The sequence below is a fragment of the Diaporthe citri genome (genome assembly GCF_014595645.1).
Source record: "Diaporthe citri strain NFHF-8-4 chromosome Unknown scaffold_9, whole genome shotgun sequence".
Taxonomy (NCBI): domain Eukaryota; kingdom Fungi; phylum Ascomycota; class Sordariomycetes; order Diaporthales; family Diaporthaceae; genus Diaporthe; species Diaporthe citri.
Window position 1 is genome coordinate 217,286 of NW_025064854.1, and position 17,714 is coordinate 234,999.

Genomic DNA, 17,714 nt, shown 5'->3' on the forward strand with positions numbered 1-17,714 from the left:
TCATCACTCCTCGGCACTCACGAATGCGCGGGATATGGTTTTTTTTTTTTTTTTTTTTTTTTTTCCTGACTTGGAAAGCGAGCAAGCAAAAGTGACTTTGTTTCATTCTTCTACATGTCTTCTGGGGACGGCGGCATGAGCGGGCGGCATACTTTCTCGGTGTGAAAAGATGCGGAGGGAAAAGGGTGTGTTGCACCATGTGGACCATTCCTCCCTACTTACTTACTTCCTACTACTACCACTATTCGCCTTATGGCTGCGACGATACCCGGGTTACATGGTTATATACTTTTGGGAGGAGGGCTTCCTGGTTTGGCCCTCTTTGTTTCTGGCTTTGGGCGGGAATGCGCGGAGTTAACGTTGGATTGTATTGGTGTGTGGGGACAACCACCATTTATAATCTGTGCTGCCTTTGGGAACATGATGATGGACCTGAGCGCGCGTGATGGGTGTAATACTCGTTGAATCAAAAAGCCCTTTACTACATGTCCAGTTGCTGTTCTTGTCCCGCCCCCGTAATGATTCTCGCTGGTCCCCATGTGAATGAGCTCCGTCCCCCACTGGGTATGCTTCTTGTCCGGGCCCGTGTCAGGCCAAACTGTCCGTAGCATCTCGAAGTTAATATGGATGAAACCTGTAGTAATCGCTGTACAACGTGGGCAATCACTCTAAGGGCTGCGATTTGTTTCGACCAGAAACCTCCACACGCACGGATACAGACAGAGAGAGGCACAGGAGATAAAAGCCCCAGACCGAGACCAAGTCCGAAAGACGGTTGCGCTTGCTGACTGTTGGCGCACGGGCCACTTGTGCCATCCCGGGCTTAGGTTGGTCAAGAGCAGGGAATTGGTAATTGAATGACGGCCGGCCTTCCGCTCAGCTCACTGCACAACTCCGAACACTTCAACGTGGCATCAAGCTGAACGACAATCCCAGAGCACGCCACCTCCCCGCCAGCTGCGTCGCCAACTACTTCGCATCCCGACTGCCACTATGGGCACTTGACCGACGCCACTGCCCTCGTTTGTTTTCCCTTACCAGACGACGCAACCGAATCCTCTCAAGCCCGGGGGACAGTCGTCAAGATGCGCTTGGCCATGTACGCCGGGGTATGTGCGCCCCAGCTCCAGCTCCCAGCTCCAGCCCAGCTTCCCCTCCTCCGAACACATTCCCCCTCCACCCAAGTTGCAACGCCTGCCGATCCGTCTGTGTGGGCCATCATCCATGGAAACCACCCAGTCGTGGCAGCTGTGTTGATGATCGCGAGACCGGCCCGGAGCTGACATGTGTGTTTTGTATAGGCCTCGGCGGCCCTCGCGGCCGCGGTTGTCACGTCGGCCTTCTACCAGCGCGCCAACTTCTACTCGGCCATGGTCTATCTGTCGCAGAGCAACCTCTGCTTGATGGTGAGTCCCGGCCCAACCCCCATCCGTCGCACCCCACACGTCGACGTCGGGGCACGCGACCATCGATGACGACCCAGCCGAGACTGACTCCCCCCCCTCCCCGACAGATCCTCGTCAACCTCGTCTTCCTTGTCTACGGCTCCTTCATGTACGGCCTCCAGCGCCTCTGCTTCGGGTCCCTCCGCCCCGTCGAGGTCGAGCAGCTCTACGAGAAGGCCTGGTTCGCCATCACCGAGACCTGCCTCGCCATGACCGTCTTCCGCGAAGAGGTCGGCGCCTTCTTCATCGTCATGTTCACCGCCCTTATCACGGGTAAGGTCTGGGGCTGGATCGGAGAGGGCCGCGTCGAGGTCTTTGAGCAGCAACCGCCCGCGAACCCCCGCCTCTTCCACGCCCGCCTCGTCGTGTCGCTGCTCTCGAGCATCATATACAACTCTTGGCTGCTGAGCTACTGCATCAACACCGTCGTCGCCCAGGCCAAGCCCACGATGATGGTCATGTTCTTGTTCGAATTCGCGGTCCTGGCGGTCGGTTCCCTGCACACCGGGTTGCGATATGTTATCTCGCTGGTCGAGGCGAGTGTCATCAAGAGGCAGACTGCCCAGAGGTTAGAGCAACGAAGGCGGGAGGTGAGAGAGCAGAGAGCAGAGATCCTGCGAAGAAGAGAGGCCGGGGAGACGACCGAAGATGCCGAGACACTGCCGGACGAGGACGATATCGATGAGATGGATATCGAAGTCCCAGGTTGGGATACGAAGGGCCAGTGGATCTTATTCCTGGACCTCTTCGCTGGTGAGTCCGAGTGCTGGTTATCAATCTTGGAACGCGGTCTAACGCAGTAACAGATCTGCTCAAGCTCTCGGTCTACACCGCATTCTTCTGCGTGTTGCTCGTCTTCTACGGCCTACCGATTCACATAATGAGAGACCTTTTCATGACTACAAGAAGCTTCGTCAAGCGACTGACAGCCCTGCTGAGATACAAGCAGGCACTGAGGGATATGAGTCGATACCCAGACGCCACGGCGGAGGACCTCGGGCGCGAAGATACTTGCATTATCTGCCGAGAGGAGATGCGACCTTGGGACCCGAACGCCGGGCAGGTGGAGAGAACAAGACCGAAGAAACTACCATGTGGCCACATCTTACACTTTGGTTGTCTCAAGAGCTGGCTGGAAAGACAACAAGTGTGCCCAACCTGTCGGAGCTCTGTCGTGGTCGACCAACCACCGAGAAACGGCCAATATCGCCCTAGAATGGCGTTGCATATACAACCAAACCTACCAGGCGGGCAGAATCAGCCCGCACCAGCGAACGGTCAGCCACCCGGCGTGCAGGATGCACAGCTTAATGGGCAGGCCGGACAAGACGGTCAACAACAACCCGCAGGCCCTAGAGCCGCCATGCGATACATCAACCTCGGCCCAATAAGGTTGGGTTTTGCCCAGGGTGGGCAGGAGGTGGCAGAGCTGGCGAATAGAATGGGCGTCGACTTGAATGGCCCCAATCCCCCTGCGGCGGCACAGGCGAATATTCCCGCGACAAATCCTGTGGATCTTTCGACGATGGAGGCTGTTCGTAATAGGTTGCTGGAAGTCGATCAAAGGATCCAGCAGGAAGTCCGTGATATACAGCAAGGCATACAGAATGTCCACATGGCCCAACACGAACTGCAGCTCATCAACATCATGCTTTCTGAGCTCGCACGCATCCGACAGCTTAACCCTGGCCAGCAACAACCCACAACCCAGCCTGGCCCGCCGATACCTACCCCTAATGGTGCTAATGCTCCGGCTGGTGGTGTACCTCCCCAGCAGCCAGGTGCCGCGCCGATACCAACGCCGGTCGCATATCCCGCTGGCCAGATTCCTCTCGCGACGATGCCCCAGGCCTCAAACCCCTTCATTCCTAGGATGAACTCGCCCACCGTAACACGTCACGGGGCCGTTCCACAGACATCAGCTATTCCCTCTGGCAGCGCAGACCTTCCCGAAGGTGTCGTTATCCCACCAGGATGGTCCCTCATGCCCCTTCAGCGCCTCGACGCGGGTGCGGTCCCGGCAAATGGGACTCAAATCCACGATGGTCTGACACCAAACCACCCGCCAGAAGGGGCCCAGCAAGCTGGAAACGGCCAGCCAAATGGGGCCATACCACCCCAGTCGTCGAGCAGCACTGGTGGAATGGCCTCGGGCATTAATGGAGGAGCCACATCCGAGGAGATCCACAGTACAGACGCTCATCAGGCTCCCCGCCAGTCGACAGCCGAACCACCCCAAGTGGCAGCCCCAACACCGGTGACGCCAGTCTGGGGTGGGTCGGCGCAGCTCTTTGGCGGCGGCGGTGGGAGTGGTGGGTTGCCATTCGGGCTAGAAGCGCCTGGCTCGAGCCGGTCTGCATCCCAGACACGCGAAGGGGAGAACAGCAGCAACCAGGAGACTGGTGATGAGGGCGCGAGCGCTTCCGGTGAGGCGAGTGCGTCAGCTGCTCCGCCAGCGGCCGAGGGGCACGAGGATTCCTCGGCGGCCACGAAGGGCAAAGCGCCTGCTGCTACCGTAGAGGATGCCGAGGACTGAGTTGTGGGCGGGTTTTGAAATGGGCCATTATTTTAGCTTTCTTGTAGCACTCATCGACAGCGAGACATACGGAGATACCAAATCATGGGAACCAGTCTTTCAACCGACGCAAAGAATTGCTCTACTGCTGGTGATTTATGGCGAGTACAGCAAGTGTCGTGGGTCAGCGTTTACACTCCATTGCCTGGCTCTAAGTGTGGATGATTAATTTGCTGCTGTAAGTCGCCAGCTTATTCCTTCCTGTGCAGAAGCAAAGGCTTCACTGTTCTACCGCTATCGGCGTTCCGACAACTTGGGAAGATGCCGCGAACTCCGTGCTTATTTTTGCCCTGACATCTGAACTTTCCGATTTGCACCAATGTGGCGCACTGCACAGGCAAGCGCGTCTTTCCGAAAGAATGGCGGCATTGGCGGAGTGCAGCCGGTCCTGTACACATCGGTGTGCGTACACAGGATGTACTGCGCTTAGGAAAGCTATTCGCTGCGGAGATGCGAGACGGGACACGCACTTGTTTCAACGGCGCGGAAGGCGATCTCGAAGCAAGATCAAGCGCCGGGCCGTCCCGCCTGGCTTGGGAACCGTCGGTTTCTTTCCACACATTAATTCCTCGGAAGTGGGCGCGGAGGCTGCCTGCGTACTGCATAATGCAAGCGTCGATCTCTAGACTGGACCGTGGTCACCGTCGCCGGTCGACCCCGAGAGCTCCGGCGTCTTCTTCCGCTCGGTGATCGACGCGGACCGGAGGGTTGCTGTTTGGGAAGGGAGGGACATGGGCTAGAGCGATACATACTATAATGGCTTTGCAAATTTCGCGTAGATTTCCCGACCCTGATAAAGGGCAAAGGGCCAGGGCACCTACCAGTGAGGGCGCCTGCGCGGGTATCGCCGCGTAGGGCAGCGCCAAGACAGTTGTCGGAGCCAGGAGTAGCTGGAGACGTGATCTTACAGATGCCCGTCGATTCTGAGGCGGAATCTACACTGTTCTCCGGACATGACATGTGTTTCTGTTACGTGGTATCGGTGGGAGGCCCCTCGAATCAGTCAAGCACCGATATTTGCCGGTTGTAGATTATTTGAAGCCCTGGCGGCCAATGTGTGTCTGCTGCGCAGTCACCTAGAGCGGGCCCTGCTGGTATGGGGACAGACTTCAGGCCCGTCCCTGATCCAGCAATTATTGGGTGGGTAACTGTGAAAAGTCAGCTTGGCTACAGCCGCGTACTCAAGAAAATGATGAGTGTGTGATGCCTGCGTCAAGATCTGATATGCCTTCCATCTGTCAAATTCATCCAGTAGGTCTCGGATAGGTGAGGCGTCCCAGGTTGTGTAAGAATAAGCCGTTGAGAGGTCCCTCCCGCGATCGTCGACCACTACTATCCCGCCATCTCGACGTCGTCACCGCCCGCTTTCCTCTTGGTCTCAGCCCGGTGCTTCATCTTCCCCGTCGCGTCGTCCACCCACTTCTTGTACGCGTCCTCGCCGCCCTCCTTCAGCTTCGAGGCGACCACGCCCCTTCAGGACCTCCCCGGCGAACCCGACAAAGTTGTGCCGCCTGAGCGCGTTCTCAAAGCGCCAGTCCCTCCGCTTCCTCTGCTCCCGCTCCAGCAGCTCGTGGTCCCCGATCTCCCTCGCCCGGATGCGTAGGTCGCGAACCATGGCTAGCAGATTAAACCTGATCTCGGTCGCGTCGTACCGGCTCACCCTCCGCTGCAGCACCTCCATCACCTTGGCCGGGAACTCCTCCTGCGTGCAGGTGCCGTGGCTGATGGGCGCGGGCTGCAGGCCGTCCATCTCGTACAGGGTGCCGCCGACGGGGGTGTAGGCGACGAAGTGGTAGACGTCCTCGGCCTCGCCGCTCGTCCGCTGCGTCTCGTCGGCGAAGGGGCTGCTCTTGGCGAACGAGTTGTGCACGTCGCGGATCAGCTCGCTGTTGGACAGGGCCTCCCCGCGGAACTCGGGCGGCAGCGCCATGGTGAAGTCGCGGAAGTCGCGCAGCTTCTCCCCGATGTCAATGTGGCCCGCCTCCCCCTCGGGCGACCGCTCGTCCTGCTTGTTCATGAGCACCGACAGGAGCGCCTGGGTGCCGCACGCGTTCTGGATGGTCTGGGCGGCGAAGAAGAGGCGCTCTGCGGCGTCGTGGTCGAAGGTGCCCTCGTGGGGCTTCTCGGCCGAGGTGTAGGGTGTGTCGGTGGGGTACTTGAAGAGGAAGATGACGCCGTAGACGGGGTGCAGCTGCGCGAGAGAATCGGGGTCCATCGTTATGAGCTCCTCAAACTGCACATTTTTCACACCGAGGTTGTCCAGCAGGTAGGTGAAGACGCCCTTGTAAGTGTCAGCGCACGGCTCATCCAGATGAGCGCATAGAGGAGAGCTCAGGGCGACTGTTGCGGCTCGTTAGTGGCGGGCGTAGAGGGCGAGAACGTACCGCATCGGACTCAACTAGGACCAATTAGCATTCTGGAGCTTCGCCGACCATAGATGCCTCTTTGAAGGAGGCGAAAAACTCACTTGTGTTCCAACCGCCACTCATCTTGACGGTCTGGGAGACAGTCCGCGATGAGGAGAATTAATTACAGTTCCTGGACGAGACGCAGGTTGGAGAGGTCGTGATGGATTGGGTAGAGCACAGAGAAAGAAGACGGACGACCAGCCGCAAGCGTATCTCATTTAATACTGGCCTGGTGAGGTTGAACGCTTGTGGTTATTGGTTGAGCTCGCGGTTGAGGATAATGAGAAGAGCTTCTCATGGCGTTTGGTGGGGAGCTCCCGATGACGTTGAAAGACCCCTGGTATCGGGGATGGGCCACCGAAGCTGTCTTATCGATAAGGCTTAGAAATCAGCTTGCCCGGCAAGTGTGCACCACTGTCTAGAAGTAGCTTTCCCAACCTGCAATTTGAAATGCCATTTCCAAACCGGACCAGTCATTGTAAGAATCTATGAGAGTGGTATATTGCAAGGCCTATGACCAGCTCACAGGTAGATATTGCACTGCTTCATGCATACCCCACGCGAGCTGACACTCTCCAGCAACATTTAAGAATGTCATTTCCCGTCAGAAAATTTGAAACTGCTGTCCATTGATAGCCCGGTTATCATTGCCTTCTAAGATTATGACATATTCACTCTCCACAGTTCCGAGGACAGCACTTTCCAATCGAATGCACCTCCGGCAAGGTAATGGACTGCACTGGATATTCAGCTACTATTGATGCGGAGCGTATAGCACAATACAGCCGTTACTTAACGCGGTGGACCTTCAATTTCAGGATGTCCCAGCCGAGTTTCTGTCTGTCTCCAAGGGTGACGCTGTCACAGCACTTGATTCTATTTAAGAAAGAGTGTGCGCGACAACTAGTCAAGCCCTCACAGCTGGAACATCTACACTGACAGAAGTCGTAGGGAGAATTTCGCAATCACCGTAGCACTATATGGTCTTCATTTCCATAGGCCGAGGTCTGAAATCGACCAGTTACACCATTAAACGCGTGGAGTCGACCGTCGCATGCTTTTCTGGCTCTCTGGCTCAGGTGTACGGTGTTCAGGGGTTGCGTGTTGTTGACTTGAGCATGATGCCCCTCGTCACGACGGCTAATCTACAGGCTACCGTCTATGGGGTGTCGGGGAGGGCAGCCGAGCTGATCAAGAAAGATCGGGAGTAGTTTTGATGGGAAGCTGGCGTGCCCATTCCTTGGGTTTGACGACGGTTGGCTTCAATGACAATCGACAAATGCAGGGCTCCTTGGCCATGTGTTACATACTGTGTAGGCTTTGGGCATGAATGTGGCCGGGAAAATACGTGATGGCTCATCTTCAATCGTTTCACGACAATGGTGCTCTTAACTTTTCAAAATTCTACTGATCAATATTACCCTTATATGTACGTACCCTATGTATCAAAGTAAGGTTTGAATTGATCAGTCTCAAGTATGCAACGGGGTCCGATCATGTCTTGTTTCTGTGCAAGTTCAATGTTCCACATCACTCTGTGGTGACTTTTCTTATCGTGAATAAGAGACACTCGACGGATCAGCGGCCAACTGTTCAAATGAAAACCCAAACCATCTAGTCTAGATAACATTTTCTTTTACATCCTCCTGATCAGTGTAATTCGTAGCGAAACGTGTATCATGAAGTATCTTCACGTCGAGCACGAACGTTCCCCTTCGTAACAAAGAGCAGCCCCAGGCTCCTCGCGCAAAAGACCGTTCCCCAGGACGTCTGTCGCACATGACCAAACAAAAAGTGACGAGGGCCGGACAATATGTCTACTTGTGGGGCGCAACATTCACCTGCTGCGGTACCACAAGGTCCATCTCATGTGCCTCCCCCGCGCTCCCATCCCTGCGGTGGTGGCCCTCAGAGGGCATCGCCGACGCTCTGTGAGTGGATGCGGCAAACGAAGTGCCGACGTGCGAGGTGCGCGTGCTGTCGAGGTCGACCTCGGACATGGCGAACTCGTCGTGGTGCTGCTTGGCGCCGTCGTCCCCGGACCGCTGCTCCCGCCGCCTCCGCTCGTCCTCCCAGAACCTGCCCTTGCTGAAGACGCGCACGATCCACGGCTTCTCGCCGGCGGGCTTCCAAGTCCAGTACTCTTTATACTGGTAGTCTTTCGGCTCGAGCCCGCCGCGGCTGAGGGTCATTACCGCCCAGATCATGCCGTTGAGGGCGGTGTATACGAAGAGGCCGCTGTGATTGTCAGTCAGCATGGACCCGTGGAACTTCATGTAATAAAAGGCAGGGTAGAGTTTACGCAATGAGTCCGTATGCGACGCTGTAACTAAAAGGGATGAAGGCGATCGTCACGAAGGATGGGATAGCGTCGCCGACATAGCGCCAGTTGACCGCGGTCACCTGGCGAATCATCAGACAGCCAACCTGAGGTGCAAAAGTCTTGTCAGCGACGCTTCGACTGGATAGGGGGACTCGGTATTACTCACAAGAATCAGGGTGCATCCCGTGGCCCAGGGGGGTATCGAAGCAAAAATAGGGGCGAAGAACACCGAGACTAGAAAGCACAGCCCTGTCACGATGGCCGTGAGCCCCGTCCTCCCGCCTTCCGCTATGCCTGCTCCGCTCTCGATGAAAGCCGTGACGGGCGAGCAGCCCAGCAGCGACCCGACGGAGATGCACGCAGCGTCGGTGCAGTACGCCACCGTCGACCGGGGGAAGTCCCCGTCGCCCTTGCGCGTCTTGTTGCAGAAGCGCGCCATCGAGTACAGCGTCGCGGTGCAGTCGATGACGTCGACGTACAGGAAGGTGAACAGGGCGAGGGCGAAGCTGGCGCCGTAGTTGCCCGACAGGTCCCACTGCTGCGCGTTGAGGGTGTGGGTGATGGGGTGGAAGCTGACCACCTTCTTGAAGAAGTCGAAGCGCTCGTCGCCCTCGTCCGTGTTGGGGAAGTAGGTGAAGGGGGTGCTGCGGGGCCAGGACAGGATCGAGACGAGGGCCACGCCGATGATGATGGCCGCCTTGACCCGGAAGGCCATCAGGAAGGCCGTCAGCAGCCCGCCGCACATGATCCCGAGCCACATCTTGGAGCTGGTCATGAGGTGGCTCATGCAGGCGCCGGTCTTGAGGTCGAGATACGCAGCGTCGCAGCCAGCAATGGCCAGTGGCGTCTTGGGGTTCCCGGTGATGATGCCGATGCCCTCGGCGTACGACATCCCGACCATGGTGAGGAACAGTCCGATTCCTACGCCGCTGGCGGTCTTGATGGTTCCGGGGATGATCTTCACAAGCCAGTGACGCATGCCAGTCAGGGCGAGTATGATAAAGATGAAGCCCTCCACGAAGACTGCCGTCAAAGCTAGCGAGTATGGTACCGGACCCCTACCGCGAATACCGACGACCTGGTAGGCGAAGTAGGCGTTAAGCCCCATGCCTGGACTACAGGCACAATTAGCACACTGGTTCTTGGGACAAAGAACAAAAGCCAGATATAGTAACGACTCACGCCAATGCCACCGGAAGATTGGTGAAGAAACCGAAGACAATGCTGGCGAGCCCCGACAACGCTGCGGTCGCTGTTATAAGATCTCGCTTGACCACTGCAGATATTTAATGTCAGGTACTCAGGTATTCGTCTTCGCCCTTCTCGTACAGGACCGTTCCTTACTGTTCTGGCAAGATAAATACTCTGGCTCGTTTGCACAGGTATCTTGGGGGCCAAATGGTAGGTCACACTTGCAGGTGCCGCCGGTTTCTGACAGTATGTCTGCCTGCAGCGGATGTTAAAACTTCTATTCGACTTTTCGGGTTCCTAAATGGCGATTGAAGACACTCACGTTGACGGCGATTATGTATGCCATCGTGGCAAAGGTTGTGAGGCCGGCGCGGATCTCTGTATAGAAGCTGGCATCTTGGATCTCTTGAGGCTGTATTGTACGTGAAATTATCAGCCCAATACGTTCACATCCTCGGATCATCGAAAAGGGGAGACAATATCATACATGGCCACACCCACCGAGTCGAAAGACCCGGCCGAACGTCGATGTGTTGACTGAAGATTCGAACCTCCTCAGCCGGTCCGTCATCCACTCAAAGCCCCTCGCCATTCGACTTTGGCTTTGAACATAGTCTATTTGGTCCTCCATTGAGTCTTGAAAGATCGAAAACCCCTTTGGCTAGAAGGACACCCGGATCTTGTCAGACTTAGTCGTCGGCGTTTAGTGAACGAGTGGCAGGCAGGACAACCAGCAACAAGGAGGATGAGGAAGAGAATGAGAACAAGAGAAACGTGGGATGGAATCCCGTGGTATAGTGGGATCAGAGCAGAGACACTTTTGAGTCAGGGTGTGTCACGGCACCCGCCTCCATGTGTACACTGGAAAACATGGGGAAAGGGGAGGCCCGGAAACAAGAAGTCGCTGCATCAGACTCGGAAGCACATATTAGTGCGAACCCCGGGCCATTGATCTTAAATCCGCTATACGGACGTGGACGTTCTCGCCCATACAGAGTGACTCAAACACATCTTGGGCCCCTTGGTTGGCCAGTTTCTGTCACGCATGTACTTGAGTAGCGACATATTGGGAGAACCCGAACCGTCTCGCGCCTCCTCCTGCCGGTGAGCGTGAGCCTTGTTGGACATCCTCGCTCAGCGTACAGAGAGGTGACCGGTTGTGGCCATGGGCGACAAGTTCGACCTCTCCCACACATACAATTTTTGCCACTAATCAAGAATTCTGCTCGAAGCCCGTGGTGTATGAAGGAGCACACATCAGCTCCACGACCTGCTGCTCCGTACTGAAACCTGCTTGGTCAATACGACCGCACTTTGTTTGCCTGGCGCATTTCACCAGGAGATTATCCAGATGTCAGAGCCACTGAGGTGTTCGGTCGGGGTTCTTCGAATTCGCTGAGCCCGTACAGCCCTCGGTGCTTTCTTCGGCCCACCTGCTGGCCATGCAGTCGAAGTCATGTCTTGCTCTGCACACCGGTGTCACCTACGGACGAGCTCGAGTTAAGCTGTCATTTGCCAGCCTCAATAATGAGGGAAAAGCCCAACAACCCACTGATTCAGCGGCATAGACCCGGGAATGCCAGTCATTGGCCAATCCGACTCGAAGACATGCAGCTGTGTCGACTCCGATCGAGCTTTCTCTTTCCGGCATCAAGTCCCGTCGCACACCTCCGTGTGAGCGACGTGCTTAATCGGCAATGCGCAGCTGGATATCGGGCACAGCAAGATTAAACTCGCTTAGCATGCGCTCCACGACATGTGGAGATGCACCACTGCCGGATCTTTTCAAAAGATTGCATGCACAGGACGCGCATGCGACGTCGGACCGCTTTCGCGGAGGATGGAAGAGGAAACTAATACCAGCCATGGAGCAAAGGCATCAAACTTACCGACGGGTTCATTTGGTTCGCAAAGGCACCACAACCCCATTCACACAATGTGTCTCCAGGTTCCGGTTTCCGTGTGAGCCCGACAGCTTCGAGGCTTTGGCAATAGAGAGACGAGGGATCGCAGGCCTAATGCGGCCGCCCACTCTGTCCCTCCCGAGGAGGCCGCCATGGCCCGCGCCATTTGCAACCTAGACATGGGAAGGCTTTACATTGAGGTGGCTAGCTACTTACCCAGACGGGAGAGATGGCGGCCATGGCCTCGCGGGTGGCTGCAGGATGAGGGAGCGCGGGCGTCCATAAGACGTGTAAGGATTACAGGGAGGGCGAGAGAAGAAGGTGATTGCATCTCAGGGCCCGCCGGGACGGAAGTAGCACCCTCGATGTACTGGGGCTTCCCATATCACCGGTGTCGATTGCGTCGGACACCCAAAAACTCGAGAGCGAGTGATGGCATTGCGTACATACTCACAGCCCCGTTTTTGTCTTCAATCCGTAACACTCGTCCCCCAGCTGCCCGAGACTCCACAAGACATGTCATCGCTGGAGCAAAGGAATTGTCTGGACGGCTTACCCGAACGGGCCACTGACGGACAGAGGACAGAGAAACCTACAGGTCGGTGTCTTGTATCCTTGTCTCACCCAAGGAAATGTGTCGACGGTAGGGTTGTGGGGTATAGAAGCGATTTAGTCTTGACTTTGGAAATCCAGGAGTAAGAGCTAGCATGTACCAGCCCTGAGGTCTAGCCTGGCCATTGAAAAGACCATGTGGCGAGCACAATGTAGTTCATTCGATGGGAAAGTAAGGAGGAATGTGAGCGCTGAACGTTACGATAGCATTCCAGTTCATCTCCATAGTTAGGCCAGGCGAATTCCACTAAGCACCAAAGTACTTTCTAACAAGCCTGCCTGGGATGAATGAATTCCGGCATCAGGCTTGACAACGCATCTTGCGGCTGCGCCACGTCATGCGATGCCGAAATGCGATGGCAGTCGACGGCAGTCAATCTATTGGCAGGTGAGGCATCGGTCCACGAGACATGTCCCTGGGTGTCTTGGGGCGTCACAGCAGGTAGCTCCGGACCGAAGTCTTACTGTAGGTAGTCTGGCCTTCTTTGTCCAAGTCGTAGTCTACTCCTAACCCCTGAATGATTGTAGCTGAACGAGGCAGACGGCCCAAGATGGCTTCGGGAACCAGCATGTCATCTGAGCCTCGAGCGACGCCCACTGAGCATGGGAGTTTGACGCCCGAGAGAAGTCTCAGCCTCCTTACTCCCTCTAATTCCTGGGTCTGGAAAAGATAAGATCCTTTCTATTCATCGACAGCTCCAAGCGTGTAGATAGCATCACAGTGCCTCTTTAAGTTGCAGCATTTCTGATCAATTTCCCTGCAGAGACGCATATTCATGCCGATCAGCAGAATTGATCTTGATCACTCGCTTAGCATCAGAGCTCCCTGGTTACCATCCGGCCAGGCGGTACCTAGGTACGTCTGAGCTTTGTATACATGTATTTCCATGGGCCAAACTGTGTCCGTCCTCATCCGCCTGCCGGGGATGCCGGCTGCAGTCCCGTGCACTCGATGAATTTTGGTGCGAGATGATTCGAGTTGTTGAAGTCGTTCCTCGACCGGTGACTTGAGAACCAATGGCTGGATATGCCGCGTAGTGACTTCCTTCCGACAAGAAAGAAAGCCCACCGGTTTCTTCCTCTCCATCCCATATGCGTTCGTACGAATCGGACTTCATTGTTGTCCTAACTTCTGAACGGCCTCTGGAGCCATCAACTTGTACCGCTGTGCGATGGTGCGCTATTGTGGCTTCATTAGGTTGTGGCCACTTCCTTCCATTGCCTGCCATCTGTTCTCTGTGGTCCCAATTGAGATACGGTTCTGATAAAATCTCTTCAAAATTGGTCATGCCTCCACCTCAGCTGCCAATCACCTCCACCAGTACATGCTACTCCAGGAAAAGGGGCACTGTTGCCACAAGACTGTGGAATTCGTGTTCACAGAGTGAGGAGGTGCTCTCATGCTCTCACCGACATGACCCAAGGCATGCTCTGGGTCTTGGAGTGGATGTTTGCCATTCTGCTTGAGCTACCCATTCCAAGTCATCCACAAAGACGCAAGCGAGGGCTGCGTAACTGCTCCTTCTGTGCTGATGCTGCGGGGTGCTCTGCATTACCTGACATCAATTCCCTCCAGGCGATCGAGTCCCTGTGGCGACGGCACCACCTCCCTCCCCTACTTCTCTCTTCCTGGTCATACCCAGCCATCCCATGAACCCTTTCAGCCCCAGAGCCTTGGCCTTTTATATTTCACCCCCTAATTGTTTTCATCTGAAGGTTGTGGTAGATCCAGGTTGCCCCGCAGGCTGTTTGTGCCTCCCTGTCAACTACTACCTGGCCGTCCACTACTGGGCTTCAGGCCATACACCAGAATCCTGACCAAGGGGCGCGTATTCACTCAACGTTCCTTTCGTCTTTTCCTCCTTTATCCCCTCGGGCGAAATTCTCCTATGTTAAGTTCTATTGTACTTCTGGCCAACCCTGTTTGCACTCAGCAACAGAGGCTGTCCTACATAAGAGCCTGGATAACTGTCATCGCCTCCCAAAGGAAGGTTCCTCGCCTCTCTTTCCCACAGTGCCAGTTGGCAGCCTCACTCTGGAATCAATCATATCCACTGTAAGGACCTTGTGGCTATCGATAGCATGAGGTATGCCTAGCCATCATGCCAGAGCGTGAGTCACCTCACAACACAAACACACAAACTCCTGCCAAGGAATCAACTGCTGATAGCCCACAGCCTCCTGAATATCATCTAGACTTATAGCGCATCTTGGACTGGCCGTGGTGGTCACTTCTTTTTCCATCATCTCCGTGCCAGCATTGGCTAAACTATGCAGAGCCCAACGTTCGTTTCATACAACATGCCCCGTGACTAGAGGTCATCGGCTGGCAAGATGTTTGATGTTGATTGGAGTGACCCGAATAGGGAGTCGGTTGGTGACAGGAGGGCAAGAAAGCAGAAGGAGAGAGAATTCAGTGACAAGGCCAGCAGCAATAAAGACAATGCAGACAAGGATAGCAAGAGGGACGGGCAGAGCAGCCAGGCATCAGGCTCAGGCTCAGTCCGCAGCTCCATATCCTCGGTGGACAAGCAGTTTGGCTTCTTTGGCGGCAAGAATAGGAAGAAGGGCCGCGCCCTGGGGAACAGCAAGTCAGCAGCCAGCTCCACCACCGGGGCCCCAACCATCCACGAGCAGGAGCCCACAGAAGACATCGACAACAACATCGTCGAGTCACCAAAAGAGGCGTCTTCTCACGTGCCACAGGATTCTGAAGTGGTTGATACAGAAGACCAGCATCCCAGTGTTTTTGTAAAGCCTCACAGCAGTAAGTCTCTCCCAAATCAGCACCATTCGCAGCTCCCGGCCCACAAAGCTAGACCTGTGTTTCCCAATTGTGTGTGCATCCTACACGCCCCTCCAGAACCACCAATCACCACATCTTGCTCTGGGAGGACGTGGTTGAAAGCACTAACAACGCTGTAGGCTTTCCCGAGGCTGTATTCAACACGTGGAACGAGAATCTCCCAGGCGGCTCCCTCTTGGGCTACGACATGGCGTCCCCCAAGCCGGGATTGAAGTCCACTCTGACCCAGCATCTTGGGGACGGAATCTCTTTCATCACGAAGACCACTGAGGTCAGGTCGCAGCCTCGAGACAAGAACGACCCTGACTACCTTGTCTCCAAGGTGACGCTGTCAGCAGGTCCTTCTGAAAACGAGTCCAAGGATCTGTCTGCAAAACCTACGTGAGTGACCCCAAATCCCCAGTTTGTATGGGACCAAGCGGTGTTGACAGCAATTCTTCAGCTCATGGCAGCCCCCTCCACAGGTCACAGGCGTGACTCACAGCCTGGCAACTGTTCCGGAGTCACCCTCTGCTTCAAACCTCGAAGATGTGCATCATCTGGTGCCAATGATCACTGATCTCTCCCTTACTCCTGCAACCAACAAGGCTCCTACCACGGGGGCCGAGCCCAAGCATGGGTTGAAGCGCAAGCCGAAGGCCCCTTTGAAGGCGCCGGCGATTGTCCCTGCCAATCAGCAGTATGTTGGGAACCCTGACCTGTGGAAAGCCCCAGAGGTATGGGAGTACAGCGCGAGTGAGCCCGAAGTCTCACCCGTCGACGAGGCGGCTGTGCCCATTGGCTCGGATGAGATCAACCAACTCGCCCTCGACCTGGCGAGTATGCAGCGCGAGGCCAATCGAATGCTTCAAGCGAGCCCTCGGACCATCTTGCTGCGCCTCAAGGCGAAATGGGGAGACCAGGACATTCACGTAGCTATGGAGGCGGGCACGGAGAGCACGCAGGAAGACGTTGATATCGCCGTCGACCGGGCGCTGATGTACAAGGAGCTCGAGATGGACAGGAAGCGGTGGATGCTATCTGCGTTGCACCACATGGAGACCGACACGAAACCAAACACCCCCATGTCCAAGCCCAAGGTGAAGCCCAAGGTGCAAAAGATCCTCTCCCTCTTCGACAGCCAAGGTATGTTGGGCCAGCAGTCTTGTCCGTCACAAACTACGCTGACTTCCCTCATCAAGCCGTCACCTCATACCTCGCGATTTCCAACCCGAGCGTCCCCATCTACCACCTCTCCCCAGACCCTCTCTCACACAGGCGGTACCCCAACATCCACCCCATGACCTGCCCGGCCATCTCGGCCTCGGCAGTGGGCGTGGCAACAGAGGCATTCTCCGCCGTGAACTGCCTCCCCATCGCGTCGATCCTGCCGTCGTCGGACCTGCCGAGGCTGCTCCAGAACATCTTCCGCGTCCTCGCCCCGGGCGGCTTCCTGAACATGGTCATCGTCGACCCCCTGCCCACCCCGTCCTCGGCGGGCCCCGCCCTGAGGCAGTGGCTGGACGAGAACCTCATCTTCAACCTCGAGCAGCAGTTCAGGTGCACGAATCCTAGCAGGAACTTCCCCGTCTGGCTGCTGGAGGCTGGGATGCGCGCCAAGGGCAGCGTCATCACCACCACCCGCTTCCAGGCTGTCATCCCTCAGGGCCAGGCGGGCGACGGCAGCGGCAGCGGCGGCGGCAGCAGCAGCGGCAGCGCCTCCGAGATGGCCACGATGAGGGAGCTGCGCACAACAGTCGGCCGCATGCTGTGGCGGGAGATCTGGGGGCCCTTTGTCGGCGCCGACAGCTGGTGGTGGGAGGTGCCCAAGATCGTCGACGAGTGCTTGAGCCGGGACACGTGCTGGGAGTACAGCGTCATCGCCGCGTGCAAGGAGAGCGAGGCCTGAGCATCGTCCAAGGGGCCACTATTGACCGTCCCTACCTTTGTGCTTCCGCAGCTCGTTTCCCAACCATGCATTGGCGATCATGCTAGGGATACGACATGTTTTGCGGGCGTTTATGGATGGAATCATGTACGTTTTGGAGGAAATACCCCGGTCCGGTCCAATAGGCAGCTGGTTCTAATTGGGACAGGAAGAGATTCATTCGAGTGTCACCGATTGCATGATGGCAATCACGCCACCGAGCAAGCATCTACACCGACTACGGGAGGTGTTAGACCTGACCATGAATGCTTGCAATGAGAGTCGGGTGGAAGGAGGGTGCTTAGAGTGAGGCATGACCAACGCTAGCTAGAGAGGACAATTCTCGGACACATGGGATAATACCACGCGGCACAGTGAAGCTGCTTCGTCATCAACGATTGAGGATAGTGACCACCGGAAACAGTCTTCTGTGTGATGTCCAGTCTCATAGCTGCGGTGACGTTGCCCTTTCGGCCTCCCCCGGGAACCCACCCTAGGCCATCATGGTGTGCAGGGTCTAGAGGTCGTAAACTTGCACGACCAA

General features: G+C 56.1%; 4 protein-coding genes across 4 annotated transcripts; 2 read left to right on the forward strand and 2 right to left on the reverse strand.

Moving 5' to 3' along the window:
- Positions 1-1,085: 1,085 nt before the first annotated feature.
- On the forward strand, positions 1,086-3,981 carry INS49_015244 (uncharacterized protein; the record flags this gene model as incomplete). Its single annotated transcript, XM_043175926.1, has 5 exons — positions 1,086-1,109; positions 1,302-1,406; positions 1,514-2,198; positions 2,252-2,539; positions 2,693-3,981. The coding sequence occupies 5 exons, from the start codon at positions 1,086-1,088 to the stop codon at positions 3,979-3,981; spliced, it is 2,391 nt and encodes a 796-aa protein (XP_043019381.1).
- A 1,417-nt stretch (positions 3,982-5,398) lies between these two features.
- INS49_015245 (uncharacterized protein) lies at positions 5,399-6,509 on the reverse strand (the record flags this gene model as incomplete). The annotated part of the gene is made up of 3 exons (XM_043175927.1): positions 5,399-6,301; positions 6,405-6,418; positions 6,488-6,509. The coding sequence occupies 3 exons, from the start codon at positions 6,507-6,509 to the stop codon at positions 5,399-5,401; spliced, it is 939 nt and encodes a 312-aa protein (XP_043019382.1).
- Positions 6,510-8,245: 1,736 nt separating this feature from the next.
- INS49_015246 (uncharacterized protein) lies at positions 8,246-10,573 on the reverse strand (the record flags this gene model as incomplete). Its single annotated transcript, XM_043175928.1, has 7 exons — positions 8,246-8,666; positions 8,731-8,855; positions 8,918-9,866; positions 9,934-10,027; positions 10,096-10,198; positions 10,265-10,354; positions 10,430-10,573. The coding sequence occupies 7 exons, from the start codon at positions 10,571-10,573 to the stop codon at positions 8,246-8,248; spliced, it is 1,926 nt and encodes a 641-aa protein (XP_043019383.1).
- A 4,219-nt stretch (positions 10,574-14,792) lies between these two features.
- Positions 14,793-17,152, forward strand: INS49_015247 (uncharacterized protein; the record flags this gene model as incomplete). The annotated part of the gene is made up of 4 exons (XM_043175929.1): positions 14,793-15,225; positions 15,384-15,645; positions 15,707-16,389; positions 16,446-17,152. The coding sequence occupies 4 exons, from the start codon at positions 14,793-14,795 to the stop codon at positions 17,150-17,152; spliced, it is 2,085 nt and encodes a 694-aa protein (XP_043019384.1).
- Positions 17,153-17,714: the final 562 nt, after the last annotated feature.